The sequence below is a fragment of the Acyrthosiphon pisum genome, chromosome X (assembly GCF_005508785.2).
Source record: "Acyrthosiphon pisum isolate AL4f chromosome X, pea_aphid_22Mar2018_4r6ur, whole genome shotgun sequence".
In the NCBI taxonomy this organism is placed as follows: Eukaryota; Metazoa; Arthropoda; class Insecta; order Hemiptera; family Aphididae; genus Acyrthosiphon; species Acyrthosiphon pisum.
In genome coordinates, this window is record NC_042493.1 from 7,790,954 (window position 1) to 7,813,330 (window position 22,377).

General features: G+C 27.7%; 2 protein-coding genes across 3 annotated transcripts in view; one reads left to right on the forward strand and one right to left on the reverse strand.

Annotated features, from left to right (window-relative positions):
• LOC107882633 (NEDD4-binding protein 1-like) overlaps nucleotides 1-5,542 on the forward strand; it is a 31,021-nt gene extending 25,479 nt beyond the window's left edge. The window contains exons 5-6 of the mRNA XM_029485904.1: nucleotides 4,923-5,030; nucleotides 5,416-5,542. Of these exons, the coding sequence (XP_029341764.1) occupies nucleotides 4,923-5,030; nucleotides 5,416-5,524 (217 nt within the window). The 3' untranslated portion in view covers nucleotides 5,525-5,542. The remainder of the gene's footprint in view (nucleotides 1-4,922; nucleotides 5,031-5,415) is intronic.
• An 8,293-nt stretch (nucleotides 5,543-13,835) lies between these two features.
• LOC100162469 (33 kDa inner dynein arm light chain, axonemal-like) lies at nucleotides 13,836-17,417 on the reverse strand. Of its 2 annotated transcripts, XM_029485549.1 has the most exons (4): nucleotides 17,084-17,417; nucleotides 16,754-16,894; nucleotides 15,637-15,916; nucleotides 13,836-14,185 (listed from the first exon to the last, which is right to left on the reverse strand). In XM_029485549.1, the coding sequence occupies exons 2-4, from the start codon at nucleotides 16,862-16,864 to the stop codon at nucleotides 13,989-13,991; spliced, it is 588 nt and encodes a 195-aa protein (XP_029341409.1). In that variant the 5' UTR covers nucleotides 16,865-16,894; nucleotides 17,084-17,417; the 3' UTR covers nucleotides 13,836-13,988. The 2 variants fall into 2 exon arrangements, with proteins under 2 accessions (XP_029341409.1, XP_029341410.1); XM_029485550.1 differs by having other exon boundaries at nucleotides 16,754-17,417.
• Between the last annotated feature and the right edge of the window lie 4,960 nt (nucleotides 17,418-22,377).

Consider the following 22,377-nt stretch of genomic DNA (forward strand, 5'->3'; position numbering starts at 1 on the left):
TTTTACTCCTGACATAATGTCGAATGTATTAAACACATACAACTCAAGGCTCAATATGCACACAAATACACAATTTAAAATAAACGTGAATACTCAAAATTAATTAACAAAACAAACCATTTACAAAACAAACCGGTATTCTTCACAAAAACCACGGTCCATGGTTATAAATGTTATATACGAGTTACAATCATGGTCATGACGAAAACTTTATGGACATTGATAACATTTCTTATCGATCACCTACTGTTAGCTACTTTTTACTGTTACCACGGTTTAAGATATATCTACAACCGTGGTTAGTACTGTTTCAGCCACGGATATAGATACTACATATTATATATATATAAATATATAATATATATCCGTGATTTCACCATTACATTATTATAAGCCAAGAGGCCAAGAACGTCGCTGGGAGGCCGGTGCCCACCCTGCCTCCCCCGTAGACACGCCTATGACCTTTAAATAAAAGATATGTAATCTCCCACAAAGGTATTTTTACCTGAAAAAAAATAGGGTAATATCCTACACTCCAACATTTTATTTGAATACTTGATTTTGGAATTGAAAAGCTCAAAAAACTAAAAATTATAATTTGAAAATTAGAAATACTAAAATATATTTCTATGATAAAATACAAACACTTGAATAGAACGTGTTTATGTGCTGTGTATTATGACAACGCTATGATGATTCTTAAACATATCGTCGGCTTAATTCGTAAATCTCGTAACTCCAAAATGATTACTTTTCAGGAACAACAAAAAACATTTAATTAACTTAATAGCGAAAAAAACAAAAATAATATTATAATTGTAACGTTATTATTAAAAATAATATTTTACCACAAGTTATGCAGACATGCAATCATGGTCGTTATGGAGATACGACAATATTTCTCTTAGTAGGAGATTCCATGGAGTTAAGTTAATTTCATCGAAACTTTAATAGCAAGTTCATGGATGAGAAACTGTCTTATCGGAGTGAGAGTGGTTTTAAACGATGCGTTTTTTTTTTTCTAAAAAGAAAAATATAATAATCTCAAAATCGTAATTTTGGAGTTACGAGATTTACGAATTAAGCCGACGGTATGTGGAACTTTAACAATTATCTCTACCTATTTCTGCCAAAAAGTTAGAATTCTTATCGCAAGCGTCCATATCGACGTTATAATGTTGGATCAGCGATAGTATAGTATCGAATAATTTCGAATATCGATAAAACATGATAATCCCGTCTGTATTGGCAATTTTCGAACAAATTGTTGTTTATTATTATTGCCGATATCGTAGTCCACTCATAACTGTCTCGTCGTTAAGTGTATTGTTTGAGTTTAGTCTGTTAGTCTTTTGAGTGTATCTCCGTGTTTCGCCGTAAAGTTAGTCACTCATATTATAGTCGTACATTACAGCCGGTGACACAATTTTCTTTTAACCAAAAACTGCAATGGAATTCATTTACAGTCAGAACGATAAAAAGCTATTAGCACCTAGTTGATAAATATACAAAAAAAATGTAGTTCTGACTCACAAACACGAGTACGATGCTACAATGAATCGCCAAGAAGTAAATTATTTACTAAAAAGGCAAGTAAGTGAAGACACTATTGTAGAAAACCTTCCAAGTTTATTTTAACTTAAATTAAAAATTTTAATACCGAAAATAATTTAAACACAACTGATCTTAATTATATTAGACAAAATTAATATAATACAGGTAAATCCATTTTGCCACCTTTGCCTAAAACTATTGACGAAGTTCATGATACTATAAATTTAATGGATATAAAAACAAACCGCTTTGAACAATTTGTTTTATCAAATGATCAAGATACCTACCCATATTATAATATTTTCTTGTTTAGAAAATTTAAAATGTCTCTGTTCTAACGAAAAAATATTATTAGACGGCACATTTAATTATTGTACAAAATATTTTTTGCCGGTTTTAACAATTCATGGTTTTAAGAATCAAAATTATATACCATTAGTTTTTGCTTTGCTTCCTGACAAAAATAGCCATACATACAGCACATTATTTTTAAAAATTAACGAAATTTGCTTTCAAATGTTGTACTTTTTGTAATTTTCATTTGTGCGAAAATTGGTACAGAAAAATCCAGCAATTAGGCTTAACTAATCGTTACAATGTGAATCTTTTCATTCAAGATATAATAGTAGTTTTTATCGTCATCATCCAAATCTCAATTTATTCGTGAAAGTTTTGAAAGACATACAGACCGAAACATACACTAAAATTAGAAGCACCCATAAGACACAACGTAGATAGACAAAAACAATTTTAAAATGTGAATTTATACTTACACAAAAAATGAAATAGGTATACACAAGGAGAAATTTCACGTTTAGAATTTGTCTCCAGAGTATGCCACAATAATAAACGTAAATGAATATGACTATATTGTTTTATTAAATTTTATTTTTTTTTTCAAAACAATTTCTGATTTATTTTAATATGTTAACCCATTATTTAAGGTTTTAGATTCTGAGTGGAACAATGAATGTATTGATTTTACAATGATGTGTGTTTTTTTTTTATTTTTTTTTTTTAAATTTTTTTTTGTGTCTGTCATCACCTTTTAGGACAGTAAAAGTGGATTTTCTTCAACAGTACCTTTTCTGATAGGAATTATTTTGAGTTAATAATTCGTAAAAATTTTTCTTTTTAGAACTAAGATTTTAAAATGCAATACAAGATTCCTTATAGGATATCTACCTTTATAAAAAAATAAAATGTATATAAGAAACTCAATAATTTTTATAAGCGTTTGAAATTCACATTTTTACAACATTTGATATTCACTCGATTTCTTACGTAACGATTTTCTTATTTTGTTGTAATTAAAAAACAAGTGACTATAGAAACTTGAAAATTTTACTGAATTTTTATATTAGCATTCTCTATATACGATAAAATTTTGAAAATAATTTGACTCTTTTTGAGCTGTTTGCGGACATTGTAAATTGTAAATTTTTTTAGTTTTTTTTTTCTATAAATATCAATAAAGTTTTATCTATTGGGCCAAAAAGTGTAAGAAATTAATACAAGGCTCCTGATACATTGTTACAATATCAGTTGAAAAATATTAAAAATACATAGGCACAATTATTTGTTATAAGCATTTGAAGTTTAAATTTTGACAAAATTTATCAAATTTAAAATTGAATAATTATTTACTTTTATATCCAAGGATTGATGTACATTTAATGTATAACAATATTCCACGTAAATAGTTAATTCTATAAATCTGTTACCAAAAAATCTAAAAAAAAATAAGTAAGCACAGTTTATTTTTAAAGTCATTTTAAGTTCAAATTTGGACTAAATTACATATTAAAAAACCTGGAATAACTATTTTAGTTATTTTGTTGTGATTGTATAATATTATTTGTGGGTACTTGAAACTTCTAAAGTATACTATTATATATCTATGATAGTACCACGGTTTGTCGTTGATGTATAACGCGTTACCTGATTGATATTGTGATATGATTAATTTGGAATTTATTATTAATACCTATTATAGGTCAATTTTTTTTTAATACTATAGATAAGTATACCTATAATAGGTATGTCTAATACCTAGACTGACAAACCGTCTCCGCTCAGAATCGTTTTTCGTATACAGTGATATTATATCATTGAATTCAAATTTAATACTATCCATTATACAGTGACCCACTTGTAACCTACTGTACATCAGAGCGACATCCACTAGATCTACTAGATCCACTTTAATAAGAGGGGTAAATACCCGACAGAAAGTTTGTACACTAGATTACTAATTTCAATGATTATACCTATGATTACCCATGATTTACTACAAAGATTACCTATGATTACCCATGAATACCCATGATTATCACGGTGAAACCCAAAAGCGCAAATCGACCTTTTTTTCCGATAACTCAAAACACTGATTACCCCCAAGGTGTTTACCCCTCGATTTAATGTATTGCTAGACTAACATTTAATTTTTAATATCAAAAATTCAAAATATGAAGATATATTTTTTAAGTTTGTACTTTTGGTTACCTAATGGTTAATAATTTATTTTGATACAATTATTATTTACATTTTTATTTATATAGCTAAATTATTGATTTTTGTATAATTTTTGATAATTAATGTATTACAAGACTGATATTTTATTTTTATTATCGAAAATGAAAAATACAAAGGTTTGTTTTTTTACCCAAGTCATTTGGTATTTAATATTTAATAATGTATGATAATTAAACGGTTTAAACTGGAGAAAATTATTAAATTTCATAATATAATTGTGCTAGGTGGTACAAGCGATATACACTTACTATCTTTTGTAGGAGTTAACACTATCTGTTGTAGGAGTTAACACTATCTATTGTAGGAATCAACACTATCTTTTGTAGGAGTCAACACCATCTTTTGTAGGAGTTAACACAATAACACTATGTCTATGTAGGAGATTATCTACATTTGTAGGAGTTTACCATTCCCCGTCAGATGTATGTATGAAGTTGGAAGAAATTTTATTTGTAAAAACTGGAACCGTTTGGGAATTGACCTTTTGTAGAACTGGAGCCGTTTAGGAAAAATGGGAGCTTAATGGGCTACGTCCTTTTTTCATGATTGTTTTGCATAGTTGTCGATTGAATACTTTTGCCGGAAGTCGATTTCATGACTTCTTGTTTTTAACAAATTGCGGACTTTCGTGAAATATTACTATTGGCGATGTATACACATATAATCTATATATGTCCTAAATCCTCAGCCCTTTGTGTATGGACTTGTATTTTGACATATTTAGATTTATAAAATAATACTTATTATGCATGAATATAACTGAATATTATTAAGTACAGTAAATTGCTTTAAAAATTACATTCATAATTTTCTTTGTTATTATTATTTCAAAGAATAATGCTCGAATATGCCAATAAATGTGATGGAGTGGTTGTTTCAAATGATAACTTTCGGGATTTATACGATGAAAATGAAGTATTCAAAAAAATCATTGAAAATAGGTAAAATAATTATTATTCATGTTTCATACCCATTGCATAAAATAAATAAAATATGTGTTACCTAATATAAAACTTAAAAATTAACATTTAACTAATAATTTTTATTTAATAACAATAATAATTTTAATATATTTATGTGTATTGTGAATACATAACCTATTTTCGATATTTTAATTAAATTATTTTTAGTAAGAAAATACAATTAAAATGTAATACAATTATTATAAGTATAAGTGAAATTCAAAAATCTTGTTAGTGTCCTTAAATATAAATTCCAATATTGTTAACATTTAAAATTTATTTTTGTCTCTTTACTACTTTCATATATTTTTAATAAATTGATTTGTGTACAATAGTAGTATACCTTTTTCTTTTTAATTTGTAGACTAGTAATGGTTACGTTTGTCAAGGATGACATAATTGTTCCAGAAGATCAATACAACGGAAGAACGAATATCCTGTATCTTTCGGATATTTTATGTTTTCCAGAATAAATGTATATTAATTATAAATACCTACTTTCTTAGACTTTAAATAAACTTCTATAGGGTGTTACCACCGGATATTCTCTCTAATCTTAAGATTCATGTCAACCTATTTATACTGTCAATTATCAAACCTACTTACCTATTGTACATAAAAAATTGTGTAGATTGTAGATATATTTCAAAATAATAAAAAAAAATATATATATACTTAAAATAAGTAATATTTTAATTACAACTAGAAAGGAGACTTATCCATGTATTTTAATTTGTTGTATTATTAATCATACCTAATTCAAGTTAAATGTGAAAAACATTTATAATGCATATTTAAAAAACTGAAAAAAAGCAATCTGTCAGTATAATTTTAAGGATATTTTATTATATATTAATATTTATATTGCGCTATTGGTAGGTTATTTTTATTTTAGTAATATGTCAGGTAAAACTAATTGTTGCTAAAATAAATCTTATACAAGATGATTTTTTATTCTTTCTTGCCTGGTTTTTATGCTTAAATTATGCATATATTCAAATTCTGATTTCTGAAATTTTTAAATGCACATGAAGACCATATTTCCTAATCTTTCAGATTTTTTTTACCACTTAAGAATGATCGTAAGAAAGCAATACTAACTTCTGTTTTTCAAATAGGAACCTCCCTTTTAATTTTAGATTCTGAATGAAATGAATGTGATTTTACAATGTGTTTTTTTTCACTCTTGTGTTCGTCATCACCTTTTAGGACAGAAAATGCTTGGATTTTCTTCAACAGTATCTTTTCTGATAGGAAAGTGAATCTAGTTAGTACTTTGGTGGGTCTTCGTTCACAATAATATCATCAAATATATTTATTGTAATATCAAACGCTGACACCCGTCTCCGCTCAGAATCGTTTTTCGTATACAATTCTATGATACCTATCATTGAATTCAAATTTAACACCATCCATTACAGTGACCCACTTGTAACCTACTGTACAGCAGAACGACAACCACTTGCCCACCTTTTTAATTATTAAGCTGATATATTTTCTTGAGAATATTGATTTATCCAAATCAAAATTCGAGCAGTTTTTGAGTTGTCTATATAACTTTGTGTACTAAGGATAAAACGTTTATGTGGTAATGGATTAAGAAAATTTTAGGGTTATACGGCTTAGGCAATTTGAAAAAGTTAGTACTTAATTACTAATTACTATGGATCTAACTATATAAATAGTTTGTAAAAATAATCTATGTACTTATAATTAATACTACCTTCATCTACCTAATATTAAATAATAAGTATTGTTAATATTTTTATCAAAACATTTTTAAGGATTATTATTTTTAATATAAACATTTTAATAACTCAAAAACTACTCATAAAAAATTTGATTGAAATACACCAACACTTTCATGAAAATCATCAGCTAAATAATCTGTTGTAAAAAGGGTGAGAGGGGTGGTGCTTATTTGATAAATATAAGTTTGTATTGCCACAGGACACTTCTTAAGTAGTACCTACAAGAAATATCAGACATTTAAAAATATAGTATTTAGGTAGGTCACTTAAAATTCAAATATCAGAATTGAATAAACTGAAAATTAAAGGAAAAAATGGGTAGTGAGGAGTGGGTGAACATGCTTTAAAAATCATCCTGTATAGGTATTATGATAAATTAAATTTTATAATATAACTTTCTGCAATGTGGTATACCTATGATGTGATATCAGTTAGTTGATTAAAAAAAAAATAAGCATTGTGCTTGAACTCTTAAAGGAGCACAAAACCAAAAAAAAATATTCTTTAATTTTTTGTTTTTTAATGTTATATTATTGTATAATATAACATTTATTAAGCTATACCTATCAAATGAATTGGGGAAAATCCGAAGCAAAAAAATGATTACCTACTTTAAGAGGTTTAGAGATATTAAGAAATGTAGAATAGCCACGTTTCTTCATTGGGCCAGACTCATTATATACGTATAACAGTTCACTCAGCGATTTACCAATCTACAAATTTTATTTTTTAAATTTAGTTTATATGTAAATTAAATTTCAAAAATAAAACTTGTGTTTTTTTTTTTTTACTTTTGTGTCTGTCATCACCTTTTAGAACAATAAAAATGCTTGGATTTTTCAACAGTATCTTTTCTGATAGGAAAGTGAATCTAGTTGGTACTTTGGTGGGGTAAAAAATTTTCCAGTAGTTTTTAAAAGTGCCGTGAAAAACAAAAGAAAAATTAAGGAAAACGGGAATTTTTACGCAAAATCAATTTTTCACAAAATCGACTTTGGTTTTTGGTATAACTTTAAAACAAATTACCGTAGATACAAGCAATTTTCACTAGTTGTTTATATTTTCATTTTCTATACATGACAAAATTTTCCAAATATTTTGATTTATTTTGAACTGTTTAGGGACATTTTCAGTTTCCAATTTTATAAGTTTTTTTTTCCATGAATGTCAATAAAACTTTATTTGTTGAGTAAAAGTACTTGCAAATTTAATACAAGGCTCCTACTATATTATTACAATGACATTTGAAAATATTAAAAATCCTTATTCATAGTTTTTTTTATACGCATTTAAAGTTCAAATTTTGACAAAATACGTAAAAATTACGAAAATTTGCAAATTATTTTTAGTTAGAAATTCATGAAAAATGTTCTTTTTAAATCTAAGATTTGAAAATGTAATAAAAGAGTCCTCACAAGTTGCACGAGCTTATTCTAAGGAGTTTCCTCATCAATGTAAAGTGACAGTCAAACATAGACCCTCACATAGTCGCATAGACCTTATTATAGTATAAGATATAATAATTAAATATAGTTTATAATAGTATATTATATAAAGTATGTAATTATATACTCTGATGTATAACTGGTTTATTCATTTTTTGGCAATAGTATACTTTAGAATGTCACCCCTCAATTAGTATGCATTTAAATTGATGTATTATCTTGCGTAAACCAAAAAGCAAAGGCTTACCCACACTGTCACCAATTTATAGACAGTAAGACCGTGACTAGTAGGTAAGTACCTATGTTTCATTAAAACGTATGCAGGTCTATATTACTTTTTGACTTTTGTCAATCGTAATTATAATCAGTGTTTAGATATTCTTAAATTTTTGAATTTTAATATCAAATTTAAGGACAAAAATATAGTTAACATATTATTTTGATCACGCGGGATGATCGATATAAATTAAGCTCCACGCCAAGTTTAATTATAATTTATATTTTCATATTTTTTATGACAGCTGGGTTGTATAAAATACGGATTTGTTCGTTTTATGATTCACTAAAAATGAATGAACCAAAAACCTAGCACGTTACTAGGTACTAACTATTGATTCATTAAATTTTTAAAGGTTGTTGATGAACCTTACAATTTATATTTATAAAAAGTTAAATTCTTTAATTTGATATTAAGGTTATTAAATAAAGTAGTAAAAATAGGTACCAAACAGACTATGTAGGACGTAGGTACTATACTTACCTATTAAATCTGTATATGTAGGTACCTGTGTAGCTTGTACTTTATATCTGCTTAAAAAAATATTGTTTTATAAAAATTGTTTTATATTTTTTGTAAAAAATATGTAGCAAACTAGCAATTATAATGATAAATGTACAACTGTATTTATTCATAGATAGCTGTGTATATATACTATACATCATGCTGATTAAGAGGTAAGTAACATATTATATTGTGATCACTGTAGTGTAGATAGGTACAATGTTCATGGTAGGTACAATGTTCATATTATATACCTAATTATATTCTCTTCGGCAATACGATCGATTCTAATTGATCCTGAAAAACACATAAGTATTAATAACACATTTATGTGGAACATTTATTTCAAAGTATGAGATGATTATCTATTAATTATTTTCACAAAATGTTCTAAGTACCTACTAGGAGGCGAGTAGCACACCACAAATTAACAAACATATATTATATTTTACATTTTTATACTAAGTATATAAATAAATATTTAAACCACATAGTATGAATACCTACTAAATACTAAACAGATACTAATATTTGTATCTGTTGGGACGTGATAAGCAAGTAACAATAAAAAACGAGTACATTTATTTGTTGTGAATTGTAAGCTCCGAGATTTCGTATATTTTATGTGTATAATAATTACCACAATTACGAACTTTTAATGCTTATTTAACAACAACTTATTGCTATGACTTGTATCTTAATTATTTTTAAACTTAAAAATATTATATTATTCATTGTCTATATAATATTCATATAATTATGACTACAATTCAATTGAGTTAATGCAATTAATTTTTAATTGTTTGTATCTATTTATTACATAATAATAATATTATATATGAAAATCATTGCATTTCCAATCAAAAAATATTTTTTGTACCATTATTGTTCAGACTGTTGATGCATATATAATATGATGTATAATAATTTGGTTCAGGTAAATAGACAATGCGCAAACGATAATCAGCCACTTATGCACAAACGATGAACGATATTCAAGCGCTAGTCAAGCGCTCAATATAATAATAAATAAATTTAATTTATATTTTTTTCCCCCTGTAAAGACAACTAATTTTTTTTAAATATTGTATCACGTTTTCGTGATTTTTATAATCATTATAGCTCTGAATAGTTAGATTGATTTTATCTAAATCTTTTTTTGCCACCGATTTTTCTCGACCTTTGTTTATGGATGAAATAATTCTCCCAGTTTCGACTTGAGTTTCTTTTAAAATCGATTTAAAAGTGAATCGGAGGACGAGTATTGTGAAACTGGCTATTGTATGTCCAGTTAAAACTTTCTGCTCCATTAGTAGTTCTTAAATAAAAATTAATATTATAATTAATGTACCTTATAATTAAATATTATTATTAATATACCTTGGGCTCAACGTTGCTCTGGACGCCCAAAGATTTGGTGAAAATAAAGCATCAGGTTCTCTGTATAGTTTGATAAGACGTAATCCGAACATATATATCCAATTGGGCTTGGACATATATTGATCAAAAAGTCCGGGACTTTTTATATAAATTTATATATACTCGACCCTCGTATATTACATTTCGCCATCATGATTTGCCAAGATGAAATCTGCAAATTTCAATAATTACACCGGGAAATACAATTCTTACTGCCTCGTGTGCTCCAATTTCGAAATCAAAATGTAACTTTTTGATGACAAAACTACGATTTGAAAGTTTCAAACTTATCTTCAAAAGAAACCTCCACATTTCACTATATGTTTGTTTTGATAAATCAGGCAAAAATAAATAAACGAGTGGTACGTGAAATCCATTTTTGTAACAGTGAATAGTGTATAATTGTAAAAAAAATCTAGGTGCATAATCAAACGTCCCACCTGCAAAGAACTCTGTGCTCTCCGCGAGTAAATTAATATTTGATATTGTTGTTAAGCAAATAATATTTTTATCATCGTGAACATGGACAAATTGATTACCTTTAAATTGAAAAACACCGTCTTCGTGTAAATTTTTTAGTTGATCAATTACTTCATCTGATGATTTTGGAAATGTTGGGTAATGTTTTCGTCTCTTCTCATATATAGTTTCCTTCACAGTTTTTATGTCTTCTTTAACTATCTCTGTTACTGTATTATTTAATAGTTCCGTTCTTATTATTTTTAACGGCTTAGTAGATAAATCTTCTTCACATTTTATTTTGCAGTTTTCCTTTAATATCTGTCACTAGATTTTTTGTACAGAGTTCTCATCGAAGATATGCTTCACGGAAAATTCACAGATCGATTTTTTATCTGATGTCGTCAAAATACTTGCACTACAGACTTTATTTGTCTACATAACCATTTTAGAATTCCATCTTTCCGCTTTGTCGCCTAAATCGATATTTTTATTTGTTTTGTGTAGAACTAATTCTTTACCACGATCTGATAAAATATTTTGAAAGTCTTCCATAGTTTAAAAATACAATATACACTATATACGACTATATACAACGAGGTTGCAGTTATCACTGCAGTATTTAACAAAAATGACTTGTAACTGCATACTAAACTTAATACGTCAGAATTATAATCAGAATTTCCACATTCACACATTATCGAAGTATTATTTATAAATTTGCCAACATGTGTCCGCAATAGTGTAATATTTGGGGGTCCGCTGATAAACTATAATCGTTGGCAATCGTGTATCACCGGCCCTATCAAGTACCTATAATCCGGCTACTGGATCCGTCCCTGCGCTCTATGCGTTGTTAATGTTAGTTTGTGTAGTAATTATATATTTAAATAGCTAGTAACCTTCAGTTCCTGTCACCTGGAGGCGTATGCTAGCTGTGACACCCGATTTCGCCTGGAAAAATGACCAAGTATACGATGCTATTATATTGGTGTATCTTGTTTAAAAATTCTTTTTAGTCAGGAAATGTTCTATTATATTATATAATCGATAATGTTGATTTTCTATTTTTAGTAGAAGCTCAAAAAATAGTCCTACCAAAGAATCATTTTATAAACAGCTCTCATAATTGTTTTAATATATAATTTCTTTATTCGAGACCATCAACGCGACGAGCTTATGCATGCATATACCCTACCGCACTGAGTAACCAATGGAAACCATTTATATTCATTTATTGCAAACAGAAAACTGACTATAAACTGATTATATTTAGTTAGTTTTTTTTGTAACAAGACGTGTTTTTTTTAATTAATGGCTTGTAATGTAGGTGAGGAGTACTTTAAATACAAAAAATAGAAATTTCTTCCATTACTGTTATAGGTAATCTATAAGTTATAACCAATGACAATCATATTTTATAAACGAAAAAAGTATTTTCAATTTCCATTGTGATCTTAAAATGTCTTAAGTAAGCCCTACTTAAAATGTTAATTTTAGAAACACTTTCTTAGTTCACTTCCTTACATGGTAGTGGTAACTAGTAAGGAACAGCCTGATCAATAACAGCGCTTTTGGTAAAATAAAAATTTGGCCGATTTGGTAAAATAGTACCTAATACCTGCCTATGTCTTGAAAGTAATAGCCCTACTCCCTCAATTGCTTATTAGCTAGTTATACATTTTAAATCACTGTATAGGTACCTTTAAGTGTATACTATTATTATTTTTATCAAACACATTTAAAAATAATAACATCGTTACTTACTTTGACCAGTTGGTTAGCATTTTTCAGATCGTCCAATTCTTCTGTTAGACGTTTGACCAAAACTTTGCGCTCTTCAGCCGTGTCTTGATCAATCTTCTCTGTCATCGAAGTGATTTCTGTTAGCTCGGCCTCTAACCGTTTGTTATCGGCCTTCAAATAATTAGCACTCTTCGATAATTCAGACCTTTTATGTTCCCGCTGAAGTGGAAAGATAACAACGAAAACTTAAATTTATTTACAAAGTGCATTCCGAAAATATTATAAAAGACAATGATATTATTGATACAAATTAATAATTATAATATACCTAAACTTAAATATATCTTATTGATTTGGTTAAGTTGGGGGGGGGGGGGGCGTCTGTGGACTAATTTTAGGACTAGTCGATTGATTTAGTTACTTTATAATTAGCATATTCCATAGCTATAATCTATATACATTTTAATTTAATTTAGGAAGTTCTTTAGGATCATCATGTCATCACGGGCCTCCTATGTAATTAGTTATGGTAATGATCATGGCCATTCACAAATGCAAGGAAGAGAAGGCCCCTTACTACAAAATTCCCCAAATAACCTTTTTTTTCTGTTTTTCAGTTAATTTTCCAATAAACATTTTTTGTTGGTAAATTATTTTTGAATTTAAATTTACCAATGTACGGATACTTACCTAATATAAAATTATATTTATGATATTAAAATGACAATTCGATACCTAACCGAACTGTTACTATTTTCAATTTATTAGAGTACCTACCTTATTTTTAAAAATCAGATTTAGGTAATAAGTTATAACTTAGAAATAAAAAAATTCTCTGATTTGATGTACGATACCTATTTAAGTATTTGATCCATTCAAATATATTTTAATCCACGTCTGATTTGGGTTCCTATTATATTTACTTTCAACGAAATGTATGAATTTTAAATTAACTATCTCATTGTTAAACATTGTTGTAGATTTACACAATGATTAGGTAGTTTTTGGATTAATAACAACAGTATTTATACAGTAGGCATATACAATGGTCATGACATTTACAGTTACACACAGTACGCTGGTAATATGGGGTAGTGGGATACATCCTCAATGACCTTTTTTTAATATTTATAACGATATCAATTTTATATAGGTAAATATTGCATGTAACAAAATCAGCCCTCACCCCCATAAGAGTAAATTATTTTACTAACACTACTCACACATACGTACTTATCATTACGTTATATACGTTATTAATGTATTTAAACTGTAGAGTGTAGATAGAAAACTCAATAGGTACTCATAATACTATAATATTATATTTAGATATTAATTAGTCAACTTGATATAATATTTGTTTTAGTTGCGGGCTTATAATACTAGCCTGTAATGACTTTCGAATCCCGTGAGCTAATGCACTCTCATACACTTCTTTATAGCCATCGATAGTCATCTGGAGTTCATCGCGAATCCGGATCAACATGTAACCCCGTTCCGTACAGTTCAACGTAACTTGTCTTATGACTTCGTCTATATAAATACACGTGTCAAATGAGAATTAAGTTAGGTATATTATGAACTATAAAATAAACCAACATTAAATCAGTTGTATAATATACTTAACCCAAATAAATAAATTATTAGGTATTGACTTAAAGGAGTACAAAACACAAAAAATAAGTTGTGTTAATTTGAAATAATATTCAATTCTAAGAATAATGGTATAGGTTTTACGTTTCTACTTACATTATTCAATAAGTTATGAGTAATATTTGAAAAAGAAGCGTGACGTCATTAAGCCCGGCTCATCGTAATTGCCTATCTTATACGGCCTTCGCTTCACACAACGATATACCAACTTAAATATTTTATTTATGTAATTTAATTTACGTATAAATGTGTGGTTTTATATGTTTAAGACGATACAAGTATCAGCATTTCAATATAACGTTTAATTTTTTAAATATTAAAAATCTTAAAATATATGTAAAACCTATCGTACGGCGCACGGGGTAAATAATTACCCCAGACATTTTAAAAATATTTATAAAACGTATAATATGGTATGTGGGATATTTGATCACCCCCATAGCCTAAAAATTTACAATTATACGAAATATTGTTGAAAAAAAAAAAAAAAAAAATGTTTTTATTTATCACTGTACAATGTAAGCTCTCTTTATATATTTCCGATAGTTAAATTTTTACCCCGCGCACGTAAATGAGACATTTAAATCCGTGTGACATACGAAGGGTTAAGTCGCCATGACGCACTGTTTAACATAATTTTCACTTTTAACATTTTTAATTTTTGAAAAACTAAATGTTATATTGACATTTTGATCCTTTAACGTCTTAAACATTTAAATCACACATTTATACTTAAATTAAATTTCAGAAATAAAAATGCTGGGTTGGTAAATCGTTGTGTGAAGCGAGGAACTTTTACACGTATAAGACAGGCAATTACGATGAGCCGGGCATACTTACTTCAACCGACTATTCTAAATATCTTAATATCTCTTAAAAAAATATTTTTTTTACATTGGATTTTCACAAAATCATTTTATTCGGTTAAAAATGTATGCTGTGTGCCCCTTTAAACGTTCAAACCTAACATATTATTATATTGTTAAAAATTATTGTTTTATCTAAATACATTGCAATATTTTAAATTAATATACTATAAATTAGAATTAAATGTTTATGTGAAGAATTTAAGTCTATGAATAAATATAGGAGCATACATATGATATATAATATTTTTATAATATTTCAGTATCAAATTAATAACTATTCTCTTGATAGACAAAACTCAATTAAAGACTACTCTGTCTACTTTGAAATTTATATATCATGTAAATATTATACCACAGAATGATTATAAACAAATCATAAATGGTCGAATACCTACGTTTGTAATGTACCTATCACTTCTGTCATACAAACTCATCATATTATAGGTAGTTAAACATTCTTACTAAAACATTGACTGTATATTTCTTGTTTAATCGGGCAAATCCCCACCACTTTGGTGTTGTATTCTTTTAAATATGTGTCAAATTTCTCAACAAGATTTTTCACATCTCGCTTGGTGGCCGGTTGAATGGATATTTGTTGAGAAAATATTTTACCGTCCATTTCCCATTCCTTTCGTGGTAATATACTATTTAAGACGTATGTACAATTATGTTGTTTAGCCTCATCAACATAGTCTCCAGATTCCATTGCGCTAACATTACTTTCCATACAATATTTTTCCTAATATAATGAAATTATTCTAATTAATTTATAACATGCATACTGTCTTTAATCTATCAATCTGTCATTATATATATACAGGGTGTCTCGGGAGGATATACCCTTTAGCCGAAGAGGGGGGCTCGCAGCTCGGACAAAAATTGGGTTTTTTTCCGTTTTACCTATAAACTAAAAAAAATATTAAAATTCATCAGATTAATGAAGATAAAATGTTGAAAAGCGGAAAAAAACTGTCTACAACGCATGCTTACTGCAATAACCTGGCCACCCGTTTCACACTGCTTTCAGTTTTGGTGTGCAACCAGCCTACAGTTAATTTTTGAATTCTAGAAAACAAATATCTTCAAAAATTGGGCTCAATCAAATTCTAGGATTTTCAAAATAATTCAATCTAACTCCGAATGATTATTGCGTAATTTGAGTTTTACAAACGATAAATGGTAAATTTTAGTAAAATATTGTGATAGAAGTTTTAAATAGGTACCTCCACATAAAGAATCCGTTTTTGCACGCCTGGCAGATGGTAACTACTGAATCAAAATTAAAAAAAATTGTCTACGCGGGTTATGTACACTATACACTCTATAATCAAATTGCTTTGAAAAAAGGTTTCTATAGTTCGTAAATTGTGCGCAAATGAGTTGTAACTGTGTTGATCAAATAGGTAAACTTGAACGAAATATCGTACAGTCCGCGCAGGAATATTATAATATGTTAAAAATAATATCTGTACGTCTTTACATTCAACGAAAATAAATATATGTTGTATTATATTATTATAATTAGACTGGAATGATAAAATAAGGTATTTTATAAATATTATATCATAGGTAATACTTGTTTAGTCTGTGTTGAAAGTGTTGGCATAGATTTGGTAGCTATCATTTTTGGATTATCGAACTGCACCAAATTTAATTCTGATGAAAGTACTTTTTCAACAGTACTCATTTTAATACCAGTTTCTACCGAGATATTAATCTATATAGCATAGGGAATAAGATAAAAATAAATTATAGGTGCACATAATATGATACCGTCCACCAATTTAACATGGTAGGTATTATTTTTGGTTTTATATAATATATAACGTTTAATTCTACTTGTGTTAGATTCAAGTACCTATTATGTAATTTGTGTAAGTAACGTGTAAACAAAAATATTGCTTACTTTTATAAATTATGTTAATATCTTATAGAATAACTCAACAATGCCATATTATAATATTGGTATAAACAAAAATATCGTTATTAAAAAGTAAACTGCATACATGGCATAGAAACCATAGAAACCATAATGAAAGTGATTATTCCGTGATATGACTGAATTTATGATTTAAAATAAATATTAATACCACAAGGGTTACAGTTGGCCCGGGTCTAAAATATAAATTCAAGTACCTACCTACCTACTGGCACTCTACAAATTTTAATTTTCCTCAATCGTTTATGATTGTGTACAATAGATACAACGATACTATAATATTATAGATTTATTATTTATCTCAATATATTATGTATAGTGTGGAAAAACTTATTATTATTATTAACTCTTTCCAACACAGGTGTTCAATAAAATATGTTTATACATAGGTATGCCACACAAATACCTTTTTTAGAAATAAATATTGATTTCAGTATTTTTCTTTTTATAAAATTAAAAAATTGTTTTGGTGAACTACACAACTTTGGTATTGGAAAAAATTTAAAATTAAACAAGAAAAAGATATTACAGACGGGATGGCATATTGGAATTGTAACAATGCAAAACACACTGATTTTTATTGTATTTTTGAGATGTGCCTTTATTATTACATATAATATATATAATATATATAATCGGTTATTGTGTTACAATATTTTCTTTTTATTCATACAATCATACATCTGCTCTTCGAGCTACAATTTTAAATATGGGTATAATAATATTCAATACAATATTTTCTTTTTATTCATACATCTGCACATCTGCTCTTCGAGCTACAGATAGGTTTTATACTATTTTTATTTTTTATTAACAATGTAAAACTCACGTAGGTCCCCAAATAAATGATATTGGCAATTACCGTCAACGACAGCCGACGGAATATGTGGTGTGTGATTATTGATGATGTCCGGATATCGTAGTATGTGGATGGCACTTTCTCCTGGGTAAAGCCGTCTTTTGCTCCTCCTTGACATCGTGTGAGTGGGACGCCGTATGTTATCGTATGTAACGACGGCGGCAGTGATATAATGTTCGTTTGCGACGACGAATAACAAGTGCGAGAATAAGTTATCTCGCGGCAGTGGAAAACAACAACGACGGCACGAGTGACAGCCGCGTAAGACAACGATATGCGCGTTCTCAAAGGTGGTGACCACGGTATACGCACTGGTCAGCGGCGACGGCAATTGCTGCGTGCGTGACGGCGAGCGCAATAAGACGGTCCGCTGCTACGTGTTGTAAGACCCTCTCCAACTCCGAGAGTGTGCGACTTAAATTAGCACTGGACAAAGTAATAGTAGACGCGTACTAGTCGAGCGGCAGTGAGTTCTTTGGACGGTGGCCCGGCATATATATTATTACCTCGTCAATCGTTGATGTTGTGTACTGCGTGATGCCAATGATGTGGACTTTGAGCGATCTTGATGCTGATACAGAGGGTTAAGCTATAGGTCGGCTACTTCTAATAACTGTGGAAAGTGGTGGGTAAACTTCCCCTGCTGTTGGTTATACAAGTTTGGGTCGTCACAGCTTACAAAGTTGTAAAGTCCGAACGCAACGTAGTGAGCGCGTCCCGCCACGCGCTCTATGTTGCGTGTTTACGCACCGGTTGCGTTAGTTATTGCTATAAAAAAAATAATAAAATAAAAAAATAAGTTGCGTGGCGCGTTTTGTAGTCGACAGAGGGCGCATACAGTATGGGCGAAAAAAATAATTATTTAGTTATTCTGTCTCGATTTGTCCTGTTACAGTATAATTTATATGTCCCAGCAATGCAGTATGAGATAGATCTTATTGGATAGGTTGATACTTAATGTATTGTCTATCAATATAAAATAGAAATTATATTATATTTTATTATTAACAACTTTTATTTTATGATTAACAAAATCTATGATTAATATAAATATTATTATATTACATACGAGTAACATCTAAATTGTATATTATTTATTTTAAATAGGAATTTACATAATTATAAAAAAATTAAAAATCGCCGAATTTTCATTAAAATTTGTTTTAGATTCTGAGCGGATAGCAATGATATATTGATTTTACAATGATGTGTGGTTTTTTTTGTGTCTGTCATCACCTTTCAGGACGGTAAAAATTATTGGATTTTCTTCAACAGTATCTTTTATGATAGGGAAATGAATCTAGTTGGTACTTTAAAGGGTCAAAAATAAAAATGTCTCGTTTTAAAATGCGCCGTGTAAACAAAAGAAAAAAGTCGGTTTTGGTTTTAGGTGTAACTCTATAGCAAATGACCGTAGATACATTATATTTTGACTGAATGCGTTTATATTAGCATTTTCTATACACCATACATTTTCCAAAATATTTTGACTCTTTTTTAGTTATAAAAACGTGAACATTTAATACAACGCTCCTGATATATTGTAACAACAGCAGTTGAAAAATATTAAAAATACATAGGCATTTTTTTTATGCTAATTAACAGATAATAGCCTTACAAAAGACAGTTATAAGGTTTCAAATATTATATTAGTATACTATATCCATTGTATGGACTGGCTATTTTCACGAATTCTATTATTTAATGATCTACTCGGTATTGAATAATCTGATTTTTGTTTTATCTAACTCCCCAATTCCTAAAAACAGGTTTTAAACCAAATATCATAGTCTTTAAATGGAAATCATTATATCAATAACATATACCTACTGGTTTCTGGTAAATACGACAACAATTCCAATGGACAAAACAAAAAGTCGTCCGAGATATTTATAAATTATAATTTATATTGCCGTATTCGTTATAAATACAAGCAAACGTATGAGATTAGAAAATAACATTATCGAAATAAATATGGAAACAATTTTTGGTAGGTATTATACTATTATCATTATTCATTGATTTTATTTTAATAATAGACTATTATGGTACTAAATATAATAAGTCTAACTAAGATATAAGACTTACAGCAAAATGTATACTACTACTAATAGGTAATTAATATCTTCTGTAGACTCTAATAAGTTTAGTATAATTTAGAGTTTATAAGTTAACCTATAACTTATAAGTCTCTGCTAACAATGAAATAATGTTTGCACAGTGCAAAGCGTCTTGGTAAATGTCCGTACAAATCAAAATACTAGGGCAATTGATGAATTATGAATATTATGACTTAAAAAAAAAATTAACTTTTTTTTAACTGATTTAAGTTAATTTTATTTTCCATCTTAACTTTTAACTTAACTAGTTAAATTTAATTTTTTTGTTAACTTTTAACTTAACTGAAGGTAATTTATTTTCATTAACTTGCCCACCATTGGATAATGAGTTGTTTAAATGATAACTGATAAGTAGGTAGGTAAATCAAATATTTTTTTATTGGTTATATTATTTTAAATTGAATTTCATCTATGGTTATAGTTGTTTAAGAATTGCACAACAATAGGTAGTACCTATTGGCCATCTTATTTTATATATAAATTTTTTTTATAGTTGATCAAATATATATTGATTGTGATGATTACCTTGATAAATACCCTAGCTATAAATAATAATTACATTGAAACTCCCGTTCGTCTCAGACATAGGTAATGTGATAAAATGAACTCACCTTGAACTTTTAACGACCTATATATAAACAACCAAAAAGTTAATATTTCTAACTTGATTGTAAATAACAAAAATGTCAAAAGTAGTGTTAGCAGGAACATGTCAATGTGCCATCAACATAAATTTCTGAAAATTTTCAAATTTCTTTGAAAACTTGAAAATTTTGAAAATTTATTTTTTTCTGTACTTTTCTTAAATTAATTAATCTTTAATTTTAAATAAAGTTTTAAAATACTTTATAAAATTACTGTTTCATTTTTATTTACATTGTAACAAGTATAATATCAGAGTCAAACAAAACACTTATAATAATAAAAAATATAATTTGGGTAAAATTGAAGAAGTGACTCAAACAATAAATTACCTCCATTAAAAATTGAAAAATCAATAATTGTAACAAAATGATTATACACTCATAATTTATACTGAAGTAAAAATACAACATTTTTAATAAAAGTTAAAAATGCACATTTATTACAGAGTTAAATATTATATATTGATATATGTAGGTATATATTATATATATATTTAATGATTTGTATTTTGAATTTACTATATTATGTTCATTAGAATAATACCAACATTATATTAAAATAGGTAAATGGTAATAAAAGTACATATTTTAAAATATAATAATTATGAAGGTTAAATATACTACAACTATATAATATCAAAAGATTTATTTGATAAGAAATTAATATGACAAATTATAAAATTTTCAAAATTTTCACCAAAAAAAATATTCATGAAAATTTACATCACTATCCATTACCATCAACCGAACACTCAGAAACTGTTAGTTTTGTATCAACTTTTTAGTATTTTTCAATATTAATTATTTTATAAAATATAATAGCTTAAAATATAAATAAATAATATTTTTATTATGTTCATGTACAACAGAATTTTAAAAAGAAGTACTTTACAGGCTATCATTCTAAAAATATGAATTTAAACGAGCTGTTAATAATCAATGGGAAATGGCCCAAAGGGCAAAGATTGGAGATCATAGAAAGTTTAAGACTCAGAGCTGTATTTAATATTTGTCAACCATGGGCAACATACCTAATTATGGCGCCACCTGCAACTAGGCTATTCTATTTTAGTATTTATACTCAATATTTATTACCTATTCACACAAAATTAAAAATAATCTCTTATGATATCTTATGATTCACTAAATCATTTATAAATTGTATTTGTAAATAATAATATTATATTATATTATAATATTTGTAAATTATATTTGTAAAAAAAAATGTATGTGACAAATGTCTACTAAAAGTAATATATTATGTAACCAATGGCAACCATTTACATATACAATAAATATTCTTTGTGTGAGTTATACCATTTACCTGTATAGCTTCAGTTGAAAAAATTATGCTTACTTAGACAAAAGGTACAAATTTTCACGTCTTTTGTCCCGTTTTTAGGAAATCCGCTCTGTGTAATGTAGGTACCTTATTTTAAAATTTGTTTCAAATATTTAATTTTTTTAATTTTTTAGTATTTTAAAATTTACAATTAAATAACAATTAACAATCATCATAATATTAATAATATCTAAATTACTAATTTTTATTTTATTTTAATTATATTTATTTCAATATAGAATATTATCGTGTTTATTTAAAGTGAGAAAAAATAAATGTTACATTAAGGCCAAATG